Raw genomic sequence first — 22,616 nt, forward strand, 5'->3', positions numbered from 1 at the left:
CATGAATGATGTGCGTGTAAAAATATCATTGGGTGTTTTTTTGACAGAAGTGTTTTGCAGGGAATAAGGTAAGGATAATGTTGATCGCGCTGAGGAATGAGTGAGACATGGGCATGTCTAGTGATGGCACAAGGGTGAGTTTGAATCATTTTTTGAACATATGCAGTAGTGAAAGTGGCTGGAGTTCAAGTTCCAGGCCAATTTCCGTTAGCCCAAAATTTGACATTAAAACATTTCATGGTGTATTTAACTTTTGACATATTTTATCCCTCATTTTTGTGTGCATAAAGTATTAAAATGCAAAAGGAAAACAAATGGTACACATGCACTATACTGAACATCTACCTACTATATATTGGATTAGGTCCCTTACCTTAAGCCTATACCCTAAACCTAAACTAAACCTAAACCTATGCCAAAACCCTAAACCCCAAACCCACACCCTGAGCCTAAGCCTAAGCCTCAGCCTAAGTAAACTTAGTCTCAGCACTTTTCGTTACACTTCACTACTGAGTCTAAAAAAAACTTATGGGAGGTCACATCAGGTAACAAAGCTTTGAGATTGACCAATCAGAACACAGCTTACCAAATCGCAAAAGTGCACATCCGCACATACCTTTTTAACTTTTTTTACCTCGAAAAGATTCGTACTCGAATGAATCTGAATGCTATATAGCATACACTCACTTCTGGGTGATGCACACTGTAGGTACAACCTTGACAACGGTGAGTAAACAGTCGCTGAAAATGGTGTTTTGGGCAATATTCAAGGATGTCATCTTATCTAATGGTAACCATGTCAACAGAAACCCAAAAGCGTATATACTGCAGGTCAAATAACTGTGTTATATGCAGATTTTTGTTTATGGAGATCTGTGTCTGTGACCTGAATATTTTGAAAGTCCCTCCGATCCCTAAATAGTAGCCGTTGTCTGATTGGTTAAATCTACTTGACGGTCTCTTGTTTGATTGGACGGTCATTGGTCGCTCAAAGGTTACCTGACACAACCTTCTACTACGTTTTGTTAGAGTCAGTGGTGGAGTGTAACGAAAATACACTGAGACTAAGTTTACTTAGACTGGCCTAAACCTAAACCTAAACCTAAACCATAACCAGTTGAAATAATTATAATAAATAGAATACATTGACCAAACTGGCACAAAAATGGCTGACGTGTTCAGTGCAATGCATTCCTAATTCTTTGAAATATAAATACTAATAAACTCCATTTCAGTGTAATGATGAAAATTACTGAATTAAAAAGTTATATTTCTATATTAGTTTACATTTGTAATTCATCTGGTCCAAACAGTTACGTTTAAATCGAAATATAGAATATATTCAGATTATTTAAATTGACCAAAACTGCAAAAAGTAGAAATTGACAGAATGTGACCAATATATCGCATTCTGACTATATTTAAAAAATACAATATATAAAAAATACACAAAATATAACAATTCAGCACCTCTTATTACAAAGAAATATGAGTGTACTGGTCATAAAGCAAAATATTTTAAACTGGTGCTTGAGGAAAATTGGGCATCCGCCAATGAAGAAATACTGGAAACTCACAACATTGTTGGGATTCTGCATTGACATAGCTGGCAGAGATATAATGAAACATGAGTGAGCAGAGCTTATACACTGAGCTTGACGACCTTCTTGCTATGCCGGCGTCATAGGGCACTGTTTCGTGAACATACTTTTGAACAAAATCGCCAACAATTACATAAAAGGGTATTATGACGTCTTTTTAAAGTTAGTGGTGCTGTATTCTAAAGGTAGACCCTCACACCCCTAGATTAGGCTTTCTCACCTATTTGCAGACCCGTGAAGGTCCCGGGGTAGAATAGGCCTTCAGCAACCCATAAAAGGTGACTGTGCTTGACGTAAAAGTCGACTAACGGGATCGGGTGGTCAGACTCGCTGCCTTGGTTGACATATGTCATCGGTTCCCAATTATGCAGATCGATGCTCATGTTGTTGATCACTGGATTGTCTGGTCCAGAGTCGATTATTTACAGACCGCCGCCATATAGCTGGAATATTGCTGAGTGCGGCGTAAAACTAAACTCACTCACTCACTCACTATTTGCATGCCCATGGCCAAATGATGGAAGAAACATTATTCTCTTACAGTGTTTTAATGTCAAAGCAAGCACAATGATTCTCTTTGTGTAGTGAGAATAGAGATCAAGATCAAGATTAAGGATGGCTTTAATTGTGCACTGGGGACTGCAGTTGTTTAAGAGGTTCTGTGTTATGTATCAGAAGTGAAGACCGATATTGTAACTTGTTCACTTGTCCCTCGTTTACCATGGATTGAGGTATCTCAGGCTCAGGTAACATAAACAAACATTGAGGGTACCTCAACCCTTATCTTACAAATGACAAATGTACAAATTCATGTCTTATTCTATTTCTTTCAGCCATTGCTCTGTTTGTGTCCTTCCTCATCAACCTCTTTGTGGTGGCCGTTTTTGCAGCAGCCTTCTCTGAACCCAAATATGCTGCTAGTGCAAGTCTACGCAAGGCTGTAAGTACTTCGTCTAGGGACATACTTGTTTAATGGTTTATTGTCCCTTGCCATGCATTTAGCATAAAGCAAGGGGATAAAGTATTAGGATCCAGCCATCCGTTCCAGCCAGGTCTAATGACCTTGACCTTCATTTCAAGATCACAAGGGGACTTTAACATTTTATCCGTGTCAGCAAGATATCTCAAGTACCATTCTCTGGATATTTTTCACATTCGACGCCAAGCGTATATTTCATACACCATGACATTGATGTCAAGGTCAAAGTGAATCTTGAAAATATTTGTTTGTTTGAACAATTACAGAACATATCAAGTGAGGTTGACAGGTCATAACTACGACTATTAATTTTATTGCTTTTTAAGTTTGATTTGATAAATTGCGATAGTGGATTATGTCAGCTAAGTGACAATGCTTGTATGTATGCTCCCACTCAAGGAGGTCATCTCTGTCGTCTATGTCCTCGCGTCGCAGTCTGGAAAGGGATCCACCTATGCACTCTTTGAGTGCGTGCACTCGCAGGTCTACTCATGAGCGCAGACGATCCTCATCAGTCTCCCCAGTACGTCAAAGGTGCCGTCTGCACTTGTCGTCCCCTTTAGACTCGGACTCACATAGGAAGTATCATCGGCAAGTGAAAATTTGACAAGGCCCTTACATCGAGCCCCTTGGTCAGCGCCTACAGTTTTTGATGGGAAAATTGAAGAGGTAGCTAGTTCGGTCACCCAAGATTCAAGAGAGGTCATGATGATCAAGTCCACTGACACTTTGACAATGGTGCTCAAGCAAACAACTCAGCGTTACACTAACAAGCCCAAGTTCTCCAGAGGGGCAAGAGACAAGAAGTTTAATACTTGTCGAGGCAAGTCTTCTTCTTTTCGCCACCCCTGTGGAGGAAATAGGCACTCTCAGATGTCAGGCTATCCGTCCAAGGACGTTGAAAGAGGTAAACATTGAAGATCAGGTTTAGAACGACTGAAGTCTTCCACCTCCACCCATTGCTGTACAACCGTCTCAAGTGGGTGGACGTCTTCAACTCTGCTGGAGGAATTGGGGAATTCTCAACGCTGAGTACGTCACGAAGATCAACTAGACGAATTGACCAAAGCTATAGGAAAGCTGATACAGAAGGGAGCAGTAGAAGTATTACAGCCACAGAGTCTAACGCCAGGCTTGTACTCCCCAATTTCTCTGGTACCCAAGACGAATTCCAAAGACTAGGCTTATATACAACATGAAGGAATTCAACTAGAAGTTTCTATGGAAACCAGAGCACTTCAGAATGATCTTCCACAACTAAGGCTCCTCATCCAACAAGCACACTATCTCATCAGCATCGATCTACAGGATGCATATCTACACATCCTGATACTCTGAGAATCCAGGAAATATCTACCCTTCCTTTTCAACAGTCAGCATTACCAATGGACAGTTCTACCGTTTGAAATATCTTCAGCCCCGTGGCTATTTACTTGGGTCACCAAACCCAGTGTCAATTATCTACACCTGAGAGGGCTAAGCAGCGCTTTTTACCTGGATGACAGCGTACAAGCCCATCAAGAGTAAGGTGAACTCAGAATGTAGTTAGACTTCACCATCAGGCTACTGACACAAATGGGAAGGTTAGTAAATCACTTGAAGCTAGCTCTACAACTACCAGATTGGAAGAATCTTCTCATCCATCCACTCACCAAACAGGTGCACGGCAATCCATCTGCCTTCTGACTTCACATATGGACCATATTAAAGCCTGTTTAAAACACAGAGGATACTCCACAAGGGCAGACACCTTTACGGAAATCCACTCATACCTTATGTGATGACAACTGGAAACGGTTTGAGACATATGCCAGGAAGAAAGGATTCGTGGCTATGAAGGCTACCCATCCTCAAATAGCGGATCATCTATGTCATTTACAACATTCCAGAAGTCTGAAAGGTTCTACATCATCTACATACTAAGTGGAATTCACCTCAGTCATCACAATGAAAACAGGGATCAAGTTGACTAGAGTGCCTGAGCTACTTTCCCCATTACGCTCCTTCAAGTTGGAAGACCAACAACGCATGTTTAGAACTCCAACTTGGGATGTAAACATCGTACTCCAACATCTCACAAGTGATGTGTACAAGCCACTAGAAAGGACCTCATTTGAACTGCTGACTCAGAAGACGCTGTTTCTGCTTGCCTTGGCTACAGCTGCACGAATGTCAGAAATTCATGCTCTCAACTTCAGTTGCACAAGATTTGATTCATTTCATCAAAAGACGGTACATCTTGGTCTAAGATGGGATTTTATTGCAAAGACTCAACTGCCAGGTCAACCGGATAGACAATTCCACATACCCCCATTATCCTCAGTTTAAAGGCCTCATGATACTCAAGACCTATCATAATGCCCAATCAGAGCGGTGAAGATATATCTCTCACGTACCAAGTCTAGAAGACTACGTTTCAAGCGCCTATTTATCCCTACATCTACTTAGACACCTACGGAAGTATCCTGCAATACTACCTCAGTGTGGATCAGAGCTGTTAAACTGAGGGCCTACAAAGCAGCAGGAATGGAACCTCCAACCCACATGAAGTCAGAGTTTTGGCCTCTGCACCAGATCTGCATGGGAATTGCTCACTATCAACTATAATGGAGGGCTGCTTCTGGAGATCAAACACGGTGCTTGCCAATCATTATCTATGAGACATAGCCATAGAGGCTGTCACCAGCATTCATCAGTTTGGGATTCTTGTTGTTGCACTGCAACTAACGGTTCCTCAAAGGCACTGAGTTTACTCACCCATTTATCACGTGACTTGTGGAGACCAAGACACTATACAGAGTATAATGGTCAAGAGTCCAGACGCACGTCTCAAACAGACTAGCATGAGTGATTATGACTCGTAATGAAGATACTTGTGCATGAAGAAGGGTCGCAACTAGTCTTGATTATAATCTTGACATTCAGTTGCATTAGATACTAGATACTAATCTAGATAGCATCACATTCCAGTCAATGAAGCCTTCTTCAGAAGAGAAGGTCGACTGGATGTGATCCACTCAGAAAATTACAGATGCATATTGGAAGAACAGGACCAAATTATCGTCGCTACAGGTTCCCGTTAAGGAGGGAATATGCACTCTCTGATTTGTCTATATGCAAGGCACGACTCAGCTTACTTTAAATTCAGGGTTGGCATCCCTGCGATGATGATCGATGGCAAAGCCAGTGGCAGACTAGACATTGGAGGTTACCTGTAATACATAGTACCATATAACCATCCAAAGTTACTGACACTGCTGAGGTCGAAACAACATATCAGGAGGATGTCTGTTGTGTAGAAACGTCTGTTCTTTGTTTTTCTTTTTCCTCTTTACCCATCATTGCATGCAGATCAAATATACCATTCAAAACATGTAGGGAATATTCCACTTTGTGAGCATACCACTAGCCAGTGCCAATGCATATATCAATACATAAGAAACATTTCCAAAGGAATGGAATAAATTATCACATTTTCCCTCAATTTCTCTTCATCATCTACTTCCTCCTTGGCTTCATCATTTGTATTTTATCAGTCTTGTGAATCCAATATCCCTACCTTTTTTGAGTGGTATATAATGTTGCAGAAACTCATCAGGTGAGCCACAGAGTATTTGTGCTCTCATATTTGTGAAATCTGTTATGAGGGAGATTTTTGGTCAGATAGAGATCTATTTCCTTAGTACTGGGGTAGAGGTTATCTGAATTTCCTTCAGTAAAATAATTTTAGGTGATTTTAATAAACAGGATGCCTCGTAGTCATTCCCAGAGAATGTGCAACCATCTCCATTTCCTGTTTGAGAAAGAGTTGTGTTCTCACACATCACCAGCATTGTGAATTGTCCTGAAGTAAGACTGAATGTTGAACTATTCCAGATTACCTTCATTTTCAATTGTCACGACCTAAGATTGAATATTATGCCCCTCCATATGTTATTCACTTTGTACAGGCTCCACCATTAAAACTTGAGAGTCCCTAATCCACAACTCAAGGATATCAATGTAGTAATCTACACTGAGCTTTTGAAATGGTCCCTGGACGAATTACTCACTCACTCACTCACTCACTCACTCACTCTGACTCACTCACTCACTCACTCGCTCACGGAAGTTCACTTTATTCACACTATGCACCTCTTGTTTCCAGGGTGATTGGATTGCCGAGAACTATGGTCTTGGTATGAAGATAGTCTGGGGTATTGGGCTGTTAGCTGCAGGGCAGAGCTCCACCATGACTGTGAGTCTGTAATTGTTGTCACAGTATATAGGAATACTCTATATATTGAAATTAATGTAGTGCAAGTCCTTGCACACCTTTTATAAACTTGAAAATAATAGGCGTTAACAAACTTGATCAATAGAACTGTGAAATTTGTGATGAAATAACAGACATGATATTTTCCTAATACTGTTGTAGTTAGTAATATTTCTTCGTATATATTCATTTTTGCCAGTTTGATAGTATGTCTCCTTGTATTAGGCATTGCATTCTGTGCCAAGATTAAGATATACCTACCTTCTGTTTTTTTCTGCAATGTTCACATTTCAAAACTACAAACTGAAAACACATTAGGTTTTCTCTTTGATGACTCATTACATCATACCTACTAAAGTAAGTATCTACAAGCTCATATTACAGTTTAGATTCATGTCACTAAAAAGTGTTATAGAATTGTTCTTCTGAAACTTGAATGAGAAAGAAATTTCAGGCAAGAGAACTATACTCCATGTTCTGTGGAATCCTGTACTATTTAGACACAAATACCATAACATGGAGTTGTATTTTGAAAAATGGGGGGAAATTGTTAAAACATCACCAAATCCGCATTGATATATGATTTACACTGCCTTGATTCCTATTTCAGGGTACTTATGCTGGACAGTTTGTGATGGAGGTAAGAAATGGTCTACCGAGAGAACTATGTCCATCCACTGCCCATATTAACAGGCGTCCAATCAGGTTGGGATTTACCAGGGATATATATTTTCAGTCAAAATCAAACTGAAGATGATATTGAAAAGTAATCAAGCTGTTGTTCGTCAAGTTGTGTAAATACTGCTGTTGAAAAATGTGTATTATTAACTGGTGAGTCGATACACTACCTATGAAATGTTCAGGTGTAAATTTGCAGTGCATCGTTTCATCAAATAGGTGTGTATATTTATAGCCTGAATATTATATTGTTTGCTTTTTGGTAGGGATTTTTGGACATTCGTTGGGCAAAATGGAAGCGGGTGCTGGTGACTCGTTGCATAGCAATGGTGCCCACAATCGCCGTAGCCTTGCTGGCCACCACTGAGCTGGACCAACTCAACAACTGGCTCAATGTCCTGCAGAGTGTACAGCTACCATTTGCGTTATTACCTGTCCTGCATTTCACCAGCAGCACCAGGATCATGGGAAGTTTCAAGAATGGGAGGTAACTGAAATAAGATACTCACTGGTATAGTGAGCTCTCAACTAGTACTTCTGACATATTTCCTAAACAGCTTTCTCTTGTTTCATGCAGATTTCAAACAAAATGTTGAAGTTGTGGAAACGTTTGCTCAAATTAATGTTTGGAAGTAATGTATATATACATTTGTTATGTCCATGAATATTTTGTTCATGATCATGAAATCTTGTTTGTTGAAGATTGCTGCAAATGGTTGTGTGGATACTGGCATTGTTGGTGATGGGCATTAACCTATATCTCATCTACTTGTTTGTGGTAAGTAGAACATGAATACAACGCATTGCCCAGCTGTAATAGGGTTGGCATATATGATCATGTTATTATACAAATAAACAGTAGCATAATTTTAAAGTGTTGAAATGTATTCTTGTAACCCATTCATAATAACATGTGAAGTTCACAATTTTACATTATTCTTGTGAAGTATATATGCATTTTCAAGTGGAAGAAATATATTTTAGACACCCTGTGCACCATTACATTGGTCAAATAGGTAATACTATAATTTTAGGAAACTGCCATATAATTCGATTAGCTGAGGCACATCTAGTCTGTCGCACAGTCCCTGAACCACATTATTTTCCCTCTCTGCGATGCTAGGGCCCAGATGAAGCATTGGTCTACATTTCCTCAGTTCTGATTCTCTGGTATCCCTAGGGCTCCTTTTCAGTTTAAATGGGTTAATTTGATACTATCAAAATTATGTATATTCAGATACTAAGCATTGGTCTAATGTAAGGTGGCTTATGGTGCACCTAACAAGTTCATTTATAGAAGTGTTGGCAGTTCTTCTCAGTAGGGGAATGATATGTGAGGGAAACATCTGATTTTCCAATGCAGCTTATATATACATGTATTTCCTATTTCCAGGGCACTAACCAGAACTGGTATATCTATATTGTGGTTGCTGTAGCAATCCTGGTGTATCTGACATATGTCCTGTATTTGGTAAGTGTTGAACTGCACTGTACCCTATAGGTGGCTTCTGTACTGGTATAATCACTGTCTCCTGGACTGACTTGAATGTAGACTTCAGTCCCTGACTCTACAGATCATTGAGAACAGCTTTTCATTAACATATTTGGATATCTTTTTTCTGTTTTCAAGCAACTGAAACAAACTGTGTAACATTGGTTTTTCTTAACTTTAAAAAAAAATCCCGACAAGATCTGTAAATTCTGTAAAAATATTATTGCAAGTTTTGCCGAGCACAAGAGAGTATATGATTATTATCATATAATCATTTTATAACTAATGAGTTTCCTGCCCAATCACAAAATGTATGTTTCTGCATTTGTGCTAATTAAATTAATCTTCAGCCTTTTTCTTTTCAGGCTTTAGGATTACGACTATATTCAAAGCTGAAAGTAAGTTTTTCGTCAGTATATGGGATCAGTTGTTAAATGACCTTTATAAGGGAAACCAGTGCTGAATGTGTGCTGATGATGAGGCTCCTCACTCTTTGAAGTATGAGTATGAGTCCACGATGGTGCTTCTACCCAAATAGTATTGACTTTAACCTAGGTCTATTTTGAAACCTTCAGAAGTATGGCAAGTAATAGCAAGTACTTGCTGTTGTATCTGTTTAGGACAATGCTAAAAATAGTAAAGTACAAATTCTCCTTTTGAATGGCAAGAAATGTCAGTTTTAGAAGTTGGGGAAAACTTTAAATTGTCCTTTGAAACTGGTCAGACACATACCAAAGTCTGAAAACTATGGCCTCATACACTCTTTCATGTACAAGGTCAGAACTTGCTTCTTTCATGTAGAAACAAAAGACGAACACACAACCTAATGCTTGTACATTAAATTCTGTAATAAGTAAGGTACATACAAGTGCTGGTTGTATGGACTAGTTCTCCTTCACATAAACACATCCAACATTTGTCTAGCACACCTCAGTGGCTGACTGTGTGCAGTACTAAACTTGCTCACTCAGAAGCGCTGGCCATAGCTGGTGGAACTCATGTCATGTGTTACTCTGGTGTTCACATTCATGCAGTCTAGTTGTGGATATCACCATTTCAGCTATTGGTATGCCCTTCAATATTGAGATAAGGGTGATAACTGCAGTCTAGTTGTTGATATCACCATTTCAGCTATTGGTATGCCCTTCAATATTGAGATAAGGGTGATAACTGCAGTCTAGTTGTGGATATCACCATTTCAGCTATTGGTATGCCCTTCAATATTGAGATAAGGGTGATAACTGCAGTCTAGTTGTGGATATCACCATTTCAGCTATTGGTATGTCCTTCAATATTGAGATAAGGGTGATAACTGTAGTCTAGTTGTGGATATCACCATTTCAGCTATTGGTATGCCCTTCAATATTGAGATAAGGGTGATAACTGTAGTCTAGTTGTGGATATCACCATTTCAGCTATTGGTATGCCCTTCAATATTGAGATAAGGGTGATAACTGCAGTCTAGTTGTGGATATCACCATTTCAGCTATTGGTATGCCCTTCAATATTGAGATATGGGTGATAACTGCAGTCTAGTTGTTGATATCACCATTTCAGCTATTGGTATGCCCTTCAATATTGAGATAAGAGTGATAACTGCAGTCTAGTTGTGGATATCACCATTTCAGCTATTGGTATGCCCTTCAATATTGAGATAAGGGTGATAACTGTAGTCTAATTGTGGATATCACAATGTCAGCTATTGCTGTGCTCTTCAATATTGAGATAAGGGTGATAACTGCAGTCTAATTGTGGATATCACCATTTCATCTATTGCTTTGTTCTTCAACATTGAGATAATGGTATTATAGCTAAAATGGATAGAATTATCATTAAAATGACCGCGCGTTATCAGAAATGAGCGGTCCACTGTAACTTGATAATGCCCGCAAAATGCTTGACGACGGGCCATTATCAAGCCCGTTGTTAGGTGACGTTATAAGTAGCTCAGCTGTTGAGGTTCAATCACCTACGGCTCGATTGAACTTGGGTTCATTATTGACCATATATTTGGCTCACATTCATAGCATGTGCCAGTGCCATTATGCACTTTCCTGCCTGTGCCAACCGTAACAATTGTACCATATCATTTGCAGTCTGCCAATGATAATGCCCTGAAAAATAGCGTTACCCTTATAATAACTGCAGTCTAGTGACCAATATCAGATTCTTTTTCAGAAGAAGTCCTCCTTGGGGTACATATATAGCATTAAAATGTCCATTTAAAAATGCCTACGACAGTTGTAACAATATTGAATAAATATTTTACAAAACAAAAAACTCGTTTTTGTCTTGTGAGACCACCCCTACAGGGCCCCCACTCGGGCCCCTTAACAGCCAAGAGCAGGTAACTCTCGCTGCGTACCTCATACCTCACTTTTCATGCTGTCGTCATTGAGGACAGTCGTCCATCAGCAAGCTCTCATACTTAGAGAACCTACGAATTGAAGAGAATGAGTGAGAAAGCTACGAAAACCGTATGTATGGTTCCTTTTTAACGCACGGGCGGTATTAGGAATGCATATTTCACTCTTTTTCATTCATGAAATGTTGTAACTTTCCGTGGCTACCGTGGTCTTCAGCCATGTGGCTGACAAGATGGCGGGCGGCACGTACCTGGTGGTTATTTCTTCTGCCTATTCTTTTAGGTGGTTTTAAATACAAACCGGATATTTGTATGGTTTTTTACCTTTCTTTTCCATGGTAAAAAAAAAAAAAAAAAAAAAAATCCTTATATGCTATTGTATGTTTTCATAAATAGCTTTCTTATTATTTAACGGTTAAATATCGCCAGTGCGTATTATTGTTTCTGTTAAATACTCATGTGTTTGTTGGATTAACGGGCCTTGCTAATAATCATAGCACGGTTCGGTTTTTTCCAGTTCAAGGGGTGTGCTACTTGTAACGCAAGACTCCCCCCGAGGGATAAGCATATTCTGTGCCTGCGTTGCTTGGCGGAGGAAGCTCACGACGAGCAAGGATGCGCCGTATGTCAGGACTTTTCCCCCAGGGCTCAAAAATCCCGTCATGCAGACTTGATCTTTTATAGATCTTTGATCCAGGCGGGGGGGGATATTTGGGCTCAGGAGCCGCCTTCAAAAAAAGCTAAAAAAGATATTAAGAAGGCGTCTTCGGCTTCAGTCTCGGGGGGGGATACGGCAAAACCAGCGAAGGGTACTTCGGTTCCACCTCCAGCGGTGGCTTCTACCTCCGCAGCACCTCCCACTGAACCCTCGCAACCGTTAACATTTGATTTACTGTCGTCTTTGTTGCAGCAGCAAATGGCGTCGGTGCATACCCTGATTTCGGATGCGATGTCCGGTCTCCGTCAGGAGATCGGCGTTCGTCCGGAGTCGGGTGTGTATCCGGCTTCGGCTTCCGTGGGACTCCCCAGCCACGCTTCTGGCGCCGGTGTGGGGACTTCCATTAGGGGTGCGCAGGAACCGACTTTAGAGTCGGTTGCCAGCCACTCCGAGGTTGCCAGTGTTGGTCATGGGACCATGCCTATGTTGGGAGCGTTGCCGGCGATCCGCCACCCAGACTCAGTCTCGGGCGTCGGGTCTATGGCGTCGGGCCGCTCGGCTCTGCTCGGGCCTTTCTCTCTTTCGGATGTTCCCTCGACCGATCCCCCGGAGCTATCCTTAGATGACAGATCTGAGGTGTCACTCATGGGGGATCGCGCCGAGGAGATAATGGAGGAGGGGGAGGACCGGGGTGGGCCGAGTGAGTTTTCGTTTTCGCTCGGCGCCTCGCTGAGGCAGGTACGGGAGCGTATTGCTTCTGTCCTGCCGCAGGTCGTGGTTGCTTCGGCGACACCTGACCCCGAGGAATTCCGACTGCCGGGTGAGGCTTTTGCCCCAGCCAAGGTGGTGGATTCTCGGTTGCGCATCCTCCCTTCTATATTGTCAGAAGTGATTAACCCTCTTTTAACGGGAGCGCGGTCACGCTTCGATTTGCCGGAGCTAGACCGACGTTACCTTATGGGTGATCTTGACTTGTATAACCCTCCAGTGGTCGACGACTGTATCTATGCGTCGGTCGCCCTGGGGGGTTCCTCTGGCAGCTCCTTAGCTTCGGCTAAGCAAGGACGCCGCCTGCCTCCGTTCACCTCTAACGTTACTGCCCTCAAATCGGCTTATAGGTCGTTTGAGGAGCAGTACCGAAATGCAGCTCAGTGCCTGAAAGTCACAATACACGCCGCATATACTTCGGTATTGCAGCGTCGGCTTGTTGACGGCGGCGGTGTTGAGGAGGAGTGTGTTTCCCCTACGCTCGCTCAACAGCTTACGGAGGTGCAGTCACATCTGGCGCGGGACTCGATCAGGTCCTCGGCGTGTCAGATGATGTCTGCAGTTATGGGCCTCCGTAGACTGTGGCTGTCCGTGGCACGGTATTCGCCGGCCACTCAGCAAGCGCTACTTTCACTGCCATTCCGGATGGGATCTACTCTCTTCCCGGGAGCGGCATCAGTAGTCCGGGAGGCCGCGGAGGCTGTGTCTACATTCAAGGAGTCTAAACCCTTGTTAGAACAGCCTCACACTTCTCGTGCGCGTCCCCCGGTGCTTTCCTCCGCTTATCCTTCGGCTCCGGCCAAGGACTCTGCTAAGTGGGCACAGCCCTTGCAGGCGCGGAAGGGTAAGGGTAGGGGCAAGGGCAAGGCTGCGGCGCCCCAGCATCCTTTTCCGAGGAAAGGGAAGTCGGCCCCGGCTTCCCAGTAAGTCATCCTCCGGAGCCCTTGCAAGTGAACCCGAATCAAGCAGTCGGAGCACTGCCGACGTCGGGCATTCATTGCCTTCTGCCAAACCTTCCTGTGGGTGGCCGCCTTTCCCACTTCCTGTCGGATTGGGAAAAGGTAACCTCCAACCCCTGGGTCCTATCCACACTCAGGGACGGCCACTTACCACTATGGAAGAGAGACCCGCCTCCCTTTTCCGGAATTCGGCGCACTCCTGTGCCGGTAGTTCCGGAGAAAGCCGAGGTTCTCCGCGCCGAGGTTCAGTCTTTACTGGACAAGGCGGCCATCGAGGTGGTTCCAGGGGGCCAGGAACAAGAGGGATTTTACTCCACTTATTTCCTGGTCACCAAAAAGGACGGAGGGTTCAGACCGATTCTCAATCTCAAACGGCTGAACACTATGCTGCAGGTACCGTCATTCAAGATGGAGACACTACGGTCAGTGATCTCATCTGTAGAAAGAGGCGACTGGCTTACGTCCATCGACCTCAAGGATGCGTACCTGCATGTTCCGATGCATCCCGAGTTCAGGAAGTACCTGCGGTTCTCCTTCGACGGGGTATGCTATCAGTTTCGGGTGCTTCCCTTCGGCATCGCTACGGCTCCGAGGGTATTCACCAAGCTTATGTTAATCCCAGCGCAAGTGGCCAGGTCACAGGGCAGGTGTTGTCACCCGTACCTGGACGATTGGCTTATACGAGCACTTGCCACTCACTTGAGTCGAGACGCAACATTCGCCATAATGTGTATTCTCACCAGGTTGGGCTGGATTATCAATCTCAAGAAGTCAGACCTAGTTCCTACACAGGATCTGATCTTCTTAGGCGCTCGGTTCGACACAGCGAGAGGCGTAGTCTCCCTCTCGCCGGATCGGATCTCCAAAGTTCAGAGAGTTGTTATGCAATTCCTCGAGTCCCCCTCGGCTTCGGCTCGGGTTTGGCTCCAGTTGCTAGGCAACATGGCAGCGACGGTGGACGTTGTTTGGAGGGCGCGGTTGAGGATGCGACCTATTCAGTACGCCTTGGCGCGAATGTGGTCCCACGGCAGGAGTTACGAGATGATTCTCCTCACTCCGGAGTGGCTCCTTCCTCATTTACGGTGGTGGACAGTGGTAGGGAATCTATCCAGGGGGTTACACCTGGACGCTCCCTCACCAACCCTTTCAATTCAGACGGACGCTTCCCTCACAGGGTGGGGTGGCGTGCTGGGCGCCCATTCAGTTTCGGGCCTATGGTTACGGCACGAAACGCGCCTGCACATCAATGTGCTCGAATTGAGAGCTGTCCGGCTAGTGTTCCAACACTTTCGGGAGACGGTTCGAGGCTGTGTGGTACGTCTAGAGATGGACAACCAGACGGCAATGACCTATATCCTGAAACAGGGCGGTACGGTTTCTCCGTCCCTCCTAGAGGAGGCGTGGCACTTTCTACAGTGGTGCGACCGGTTCAATGTTCGGGTGTGTCCCGTGTATCTCCCCGGGGTGGACAATGTTCGAGCAGACGCGCTCTCTCGACGTGTCCTAGCTCCTCACGAGTGGATGTTGCATCGGGAGATATTCGGGATTATCTCCCGGTTGTTCGGATCGTTCCAGGTGGATCTGTTTGCCTCTGGGGGGACGAACCAGATTCCGGTGTTTTGTTCTCGGATACCGGATCCGAGAGCCATCGCTCAGGACGCTTTCCAGCTCGATTGGACGGACAGGGTATTGTGGGCGTTCCCACCTCTGCCGCTGATTCCCAGGGTCCTCTCGCAGCTTGCCACCCAACCAGCTCGACTGTTAGTGCTTCTTGCTCCTCTTTGGTCGTCTCAAAGCTGGTTTCCGGTAATGATGAGGTTTCTGGCATTGCCTCCTGTCCTTTTACCCTTTCGACCGGACTTACTATCCCAGAACGGAGCGCCGCACCCGAATCCCAGGATTCAGTGGGTGGCCTGGCCACTGTCAGGAATCGCCTCCAAGCGAGCGGAATTTCTGCACCAGTTGCAGACACAATTCTGGCTTCGCGGAGGGATTCGACAAACGTTCAATATGAGGATAGATGGGCCTGTTATGCGCGCTGGTGTGTCAACAGGGGGATTCTTGATCCCTTTTCTTCAACTCTAGTTGAAGTACTGGAATTTTTGCAGTCCCGGTTAGAGTCAGGCCTAGCCGCCTCTACTATTCGGGGCTATTCCACGGCCATTTCGGCATTCCATATTCCTGTTGACGGTGCTCTCTTGGGGCAGCACCCTCTTGTTCAGCGTTTTTTAGCGGGTGTGGATAGGATCCGTCCGACTGTCCGGCGGATTAGTCCCCCGTGGGACTTGTCAGTCGTTCTTGACTGGTTGTCCGGTCCTCTTTTTCACGAGCTATCGTCTCTTTCTCTCCAGCTGTTAACGTGGAGGGCTGCCTTTCTTGTGGCGGTAACGTCTGGCAGGCGGGTAGGTGACATTCATGCAATGTCAGCGGATCCTGCTTTGACCGTCTTTCACAAAGACAGGGTCAGTATTAGACTGCCGGATTCTTACCGTCCTAAGATCGCAGGCGCTTTTCATGTTACAGCGCCTATCGAGCTCCCTAAGCTCATGCAGCCTCCCTCGCCCGGTACCTCTCTTCGACGTGCTCACGTCTTAGATGTCCGTAAGACCCTTAGGGCTTATATCAAACGAACTGCTGATATCCGAAAAGATAACCAGTTGTTTTGTTGTTATGGCGGGGGAAGAGCTGGTCTGCCGGCGAACAAGCAAACCATATCTAGGTGGCTTGTCTCTGCCATTTGTATGGCATATACTCATAAAGGGTTACCTATCCCTAATGGGTTAAAGGCTCATTCTGTTAGGGCAGTGGCTACGTCACAGGCTTATGCCGCGGCTCTGCCCATTGAGGAGATCTGCTCTGCGGCTATTTGGAGCCGACCGAGCACGTTTATCCGTCACTACCAACTGGACAAACATTCACGGGAACGTGCTCGGTTTGGCCATACAGTTCTCACCAGTGGGCAGAGTCGTGATTCCCCTAGCTGAATGAGCGTCGGAGATCTCGACTTTGTTTATCATGAGGTGGTGGGGTTTTCACGAAACATTTCTTGTTATATTGGTGACGGATATCCCCTGGTGGTGGTGGTGTTTTTATATATATATATATAAAAAAAAAAAAAAAAAACACACAAAGAGAAACTACCTATAGACGGTTTTTTCACTATTAGCGTCGACATACGCTCATATTTACTCTTGCACTGTTATTCCCGGCACTACTTCGCTGGTTTGGGGGAATATTTACAGTGAATGGCATGAGGTGTGGTCATATGTCAATCACCTTTGCTGGGTTATTATCGATTGGCTCTTTCGGCCTTATGTTGCCCCGCCCCCGCCTGATTGACATCAGCGGCTTGGTGATTGGGTAAGTGTATTTCTCTATCTCTCGCAGCTTCGGCAGTGTATGAGAGTGTGTGTAGGGTACACATCAGCAGACAGAATGCCGCTCCCGACTCACGTTCGTTGGGAGTCTGTCTTATGCTATATATGTACCCCAAGGAGGACTTCTTCTGAAAAAGAATTATACAAACCTGTAGAGGTTATGAATTCTTTGAAGAATGTCCTCCTTGGGGTACGGCCACCCGCCTCCCCACATTCTGTCTGACAATCTCAGCATGAAAAGTGAGGTATGAGGTACGCAGCGAGAGTTACCTGCTCTTGGCTGTTAAGGGGCCCGAGTGGGGGCCCTGTAGGGGTGGTCTCACAAGACAAAAACGAGTTTTTTGTTTTGTAAAATATTTATTCAATATTGTTACAACTGTCGTAGGCATTTTTAAATGGACATTTTAATGCTATATATGTACCCCAAGGAGGACATTCTTCAAAGAATTCATAACCTCTACAGGTTTGTATAAATTTCATCTATTGGTGTGCTTTTCAACATTGAGGGGCACCCGTGGCGAGCCACCTCCTCGTGGTGGGTGCTGGGTAACGCCAAGAGCTCGCCGACATCCCCGTAGTGGACCCGGGGGGATATTTGGTCCACCAACCCGTTTGCCGTGGGTTGCAGCCCTGTGTCAGCGGAGGAGGGGATCCTGGTGGTTGAGGGCAATAGGAGCTTGCAACCGTGTTCCTGTTGCTCAATACACCACTTCGGCCCTGACTTCGCCTAGACGGGTGGTCGAATAGGCCCGGTTCGACCAATCGGCTGGTCATGCCAAGCCCTGTGCATGGGGTATTATTATATTTATCAATGCACATATATCATTTGGAATCGTTGTAAATATGGACTTGGCTTTATAATCTAAAACATTTTGAATTTGAAGTATGTTGTTCTGTAATTTGCCTAGAGTCCTATGCCAGAAGGTGGTGGCTCATGGGCCAATCTGGTAGAATTATTTATCTCTTAATTCTTCTGCTGGAGTATATCATCCAGGTATCCTTGGTGCTGCAAGCTGGAGGCCCGCTTGCTTTAGCATTGTCCTTGTGATACTCCGTGGTGGGTGAGGAGCTCGGATGATGAATCATATGACACCAATCTTGGCTTATGAAATACCCCCCAGAAATAACAAACGTCCACTTGAAATTGATCCCATTGATACTTCTCATAGACCGTCTCTATCGATTGAGTATTGGCCACGTTTCCTCGTTATTGAGACTCCGGACAAGACACCATTGAAGTTGAACCCTTTCGCAGTGTCTAAGGGCATTCAAGGTATTGCTGGGGATGTTAAGAACATTAGACGCTTGCGTTCGGGTGCACTGCTAATTGAGTGTGGCAAGAAACAGCAGACAACCAATCTGATGAACATTGAATCTTTTGTGGGCATTCTGGTCACGGTCTCTGCTCACAAGACCTTGAACACAAGTAAAGGTATCGTCAGAGATCGTGATCGGTTGTTTGCTGACATGTCCGAGCTTGATATAGCATGCGAAATGAAGGATCAAGGTGTGCTGTATGTGAAGCGCTTTTCCACCCGAAAAAAACAATGAAACAATCCAAACAAATACCTATCTGTTTTCTTTTTCATTGCCAAATGCTCCTAAATCAGTAAAGGCGGGTTACTGCAATATCCAAGTTGAAACCTACATCCCCAACCCGCTCAGGTGTTTTAAATGTCAGAAATATGGACACGGTGTATCTACCTGCACATTGTCTGTTGTGTGTGCTCACTGTGGTGAGAAGACACACACAACAGAAGATTGTGACAGTGACTTTAAAAAATGCACTAACTGCTCAGGCGACCATTCATCTTCGTCAAAACAGTGTCTAATATGGAAAGAGCAAATGGCGATTAACAAAATAAAGTTCACCCAAAATATCTCTTTTTCTGAGGCAAAGAAACTGGTAAAGAGATCTGACCTTCTAGAAAGTTATGCTACAGTAGCAAAATCATCATCTGAATCCAGCTCTAAAATAACAAAATCATCCACAGGATGCCAAACTACCTTGACTTGGGTCAGTTCCGACTCCCCACAGGTTTTATACCCTGCTATATCATCCCAGACTGAGGAATCACTTCCTACTACATCAAAGTCCTCTGATCATAAGTCATCTTCACAGTCACGCTCTGAGTCTCATTCAACAGCTGATAGACAACAAATTGTTAAAACTAAACCCAAACCTAAGTCTGATGCTTCAAAACAACAAAGTGGCAGAGCTCCTAAGGGGTCACAAAATAAAATTCAATTGTTTAATAAATATGGGTCTCTTGAAGATATGGACATTTCTGAAAACGTCCATTTTAGGGCACATAGCTTGTCGCCCTCAAAAAGAGTGCGGGGTAGATCCCAAAAAAATCCCCCCAAAAGATAGTTTATTCCAATAATATTGTACAATGGAACTGCAGAGGATTGAGGACTAATTTACATGAATTACAGCTTCATCATTTTAATGCATATCATTGTTTTTCACCTCTGGGTGATAGGGCCACTGGCGGATCATCCATTCTAGTCAAACAAAACGTTATTCAAAGCCCTGTTTCACTTAATACTAATATGCAGGCTGTTGCAGTGAGAATTACTTTACATGTAGCGTTTACGCTATGCTCTCTTTATATTTCACCATCTTCGGCTTTTGCCAAAACAGATCTTCAAGCTCTATATGATCAGTCCCGAAGCCCTGTATTATAATGGGAGATTTAAATGGCCACAACCCACTCTGGGGTAGTGTAAATACAAACACTAGAGGTAAATTGTTGGAGGACTTTTGTTCTGACAATGATTTATGTATTTATAATGATGGTTCCAACACATATTTACACCCTGGTACAGGGACTTATTCTGCTCTCGACTTGTCACTTACAAATTCAGAACTATTAAATGAATTTGAATGGTCAGTCCACGATGACCTCTGTGGAAGTGACCATTTTCCTACTATATTAAAAGCTGTAACTCCATCTGATGTTCCTCCATCATCAAGGCGGAATTTTACAAAGGCTAACTGGACTTTATATGAAACACTGTGTGCAGAAAAACTTAAACCCCGAACTTTTTATTGACGTTCCTGATGCTATTAAATGTTTTTCTGATGAACTGAATTCCATAGCTGATGAGTGTATACCAAATTCTTCTGTAGTTTCACACATAAGAAAACCATGGTTCAACGATGAGTGCAAACAAGCTAGGAAGGCAAGGAAAAAGGCAGAACAATATTTCCGTCGCCATCCTATGGTACATAATTTAAATAAATTTAAAATTTTAAATGCTAAAGCGTGGCGTACTTTTAAACAAAACAAACGCCAATCTTGGCAAAATTATGTGTCCAAAATAATTCTCGGACACCCATGTCCAAGGTATGGAACATGGTCCAGAAAATCAAAGGTAAAGGTACTAAATCTACTGTCCATCATCTCAAACATGGAGATCAATTGCTTACTGATAAATCAGATATTGCTAATAAACTAGGTGAAACCCTTGCTAAACACTCTTCCTCTTCAAATTATGTTCCAAAATTCCAACAATATCAAAAACAAGAAGAAAAGAAAACTATTAATTTCAATTCTGATAATGGGGAAGATTATAATGAAACGTTTTCTATTCATGAACTCCATACTGCTCTTGATCAAGCTCATGACACTGCTACTGGAGCTGATAACATACATTATCAACTCCTGAAGCACTTACCAGAATCCTGCCTAGAAACTCTTCTCAATATTTTTTATGATATTTGGACATCGGGTAACTTTCCTCCCTCATGGCGTGACGCCATAGTAGTACCCATACCTAAACCTGGACGTGATCATACGGATCCATCCAATTATCGTCCGATTTCATTAACTAGCTGTGTTTGCAAGACCATGGAACGCATGATAAATAATCGACTAGTTTGGTACTTGGAAACAAATAACCTTATAACTGATATACAGTGTGGTTTCCGTAAAAACAGAAGTACTGTCGATCACTTAGTGTGTTTAGAATCATTTGTTAAAAATGCACTATTTAATAAACAACATGCTGTGTCTATCTTTTTTGATCTAGAAAAAGCATATGACACAACCTGGAAATATGGTATTTTAAGAGACCTACATGACTTCGGCTTGCGAGGTCGTTTACCTCAATTTATAGCAATTTTTTTAAATGACAGACAGTTTCAAGTTCGAGTGGGTTCTACCCTGTCTGATCATTACAATCAGGATCAGGGTGTTCCACAAGGCAGTATTTTGTCTGTCACACTTTTTAGCATAAAGATAAACAGTTTATCAAAAGTTTTAAACGATTTAATTGATGGATCGTTATTTGTGGATGATTTTAATATTTCTTGTCATGGGAAAAATATGCATACTATTGAACGGCAACTGCAGTTGTGTTTAAACAAAATAAATAAATGGTGTCTTGAAAACGGCTTTAAATTTACTAAATCCAAATCTAACTGTATACATTTTTGCAGAAAATATAAACCACATAAGGACCCTGAACTATCTCTAGATGGCACTCCCATCAAAGTTGTAAAGGAGGCCAAGTTCTTGGGCCTAATCTTTGATTCCCATTTAACATTTCTGCCCCAACTCAAAGTGGGGAGGGGATCAAGCAACCCTCTTACACCTGTATCGATCACTCGTACGTTCGAAACTCGATTATGGTTCCATCGTATATGGTGGAGCCTGCAACAGCAACCTTAAACTTCTTGATTCTGTCCACCATCAAGGCTTAAGACTTTGCCTTGGGTCTTTCAGAACTTCACCTATTGATAGTCTCTACGTTGAGGCCGATGAACCATCTCTTACTCAACGTCGTATAAAATTGTCTTTACAATACATTGCTAAATTATATTCTAATGAATCTAACCCTGGCTATAACTGTGTGTTCAATCCCCTTTATGAGGATTTGTATAGCAAAAAGTCTTCTCTTGTTCCACCTCTTGGGCACAGAATTAAACCATTTATTTCTTCTGCCGGTATTGAGCTGGAAAGTATATCGCCTTCCTGTCTTCTTTCTTCTCTTCCTTGGCAGTTGGTTAGGCCACAAGTTGACCTAACATTAACATCCTTTAAAAAATCAGAAACAAATGACTTACAATATAAACAAGAATATCATCAATTAAAGCATAAATATAGCATTTACAAACCCTTATTTACAGATGGGTCCAAGGACGGTGGCGCAGTGGCTTGTGCCACTGTCATTGGATCCAGAACAATGTCTTCTAGATTACCAGATAATAGTTCTATTTTTACAGCAGAAGCTAACGCCATATTAACAGCTCTCAAATATATTCAAAGACACCCGAAACGTAAACAATATATAATCTATTCCGATTCTCTTTCTTGCCTTCAGGCTATTAAAAATATTTCTTGCAAACATCCACTTTTAATAGAAATTATTGAATTGTATAATGATCTTGCTACTGGCCAATATGACATCATCTTTTGTTGGTTACCCAGCCATGTAGGCATTTCTGGTAACACATTGGCTGACCTTGCTGCTAAA

The 22,616-nt window shown here is 43.1% G+C and overlaps 1 protein-coding gene across 1 annotated transcript in view; it reads left to right on the forward strand.

The window, feature by feature from the left end:
- Window positions 1–22,616, forward strand: part of LOC137298457 (uncharacterized) — a 48,595-nt gene that overhangs the window by 22,767 nt on the left and 3,212 nt on the right. Inside the window, exons 9-15 of the mRNA XM_067830727.1 lie at window positions 2,435–2,541; window positions 6,728–6,817; window positions 7,446–7,475; window positions 7,780–8,000; window positions 8,216–8,291; window positions 8,907–8,984; window positions 9,371–9,403. Coding sequence (XP_067686828.1) covers window positions 2,435–2,541; window positions 6,728–6,817; window positions 7,446–7,475; window positions 7,780–8,000; window positions 8,216–8,291; window positions 8,907–8,984; window positions 9,371–9,403 — 635 coding nt within the window. The remainder of the gene's footprint in view (window positions 1–2,434; window positions 2,542–6,727; window positions 6,818–7,445; window positions 7,476–7,779; window positions 8,001–8,215; window positions 8,292–8,906; window positions 8,985–9,370; window positions 9,404–22,616) is intronic.

The sequence above is a fragment of the Haliotis asinina genome, chromosome 10 (assembly GCF_037392515.1).
Source record: "Haliotis asinina isolate JCU_RB_2024 chromosome 10, JCU_Hal_asi_v2, whole genome shotgun sequence".
In the NCBI taxonomy this organism is placed as follows: domain Eukaryota; kingdom Metazoa; phylum Mollusca; class Gastropoda; order Lepetellida; family Haliotidae; genus Haliotis; species Haliotis asinina.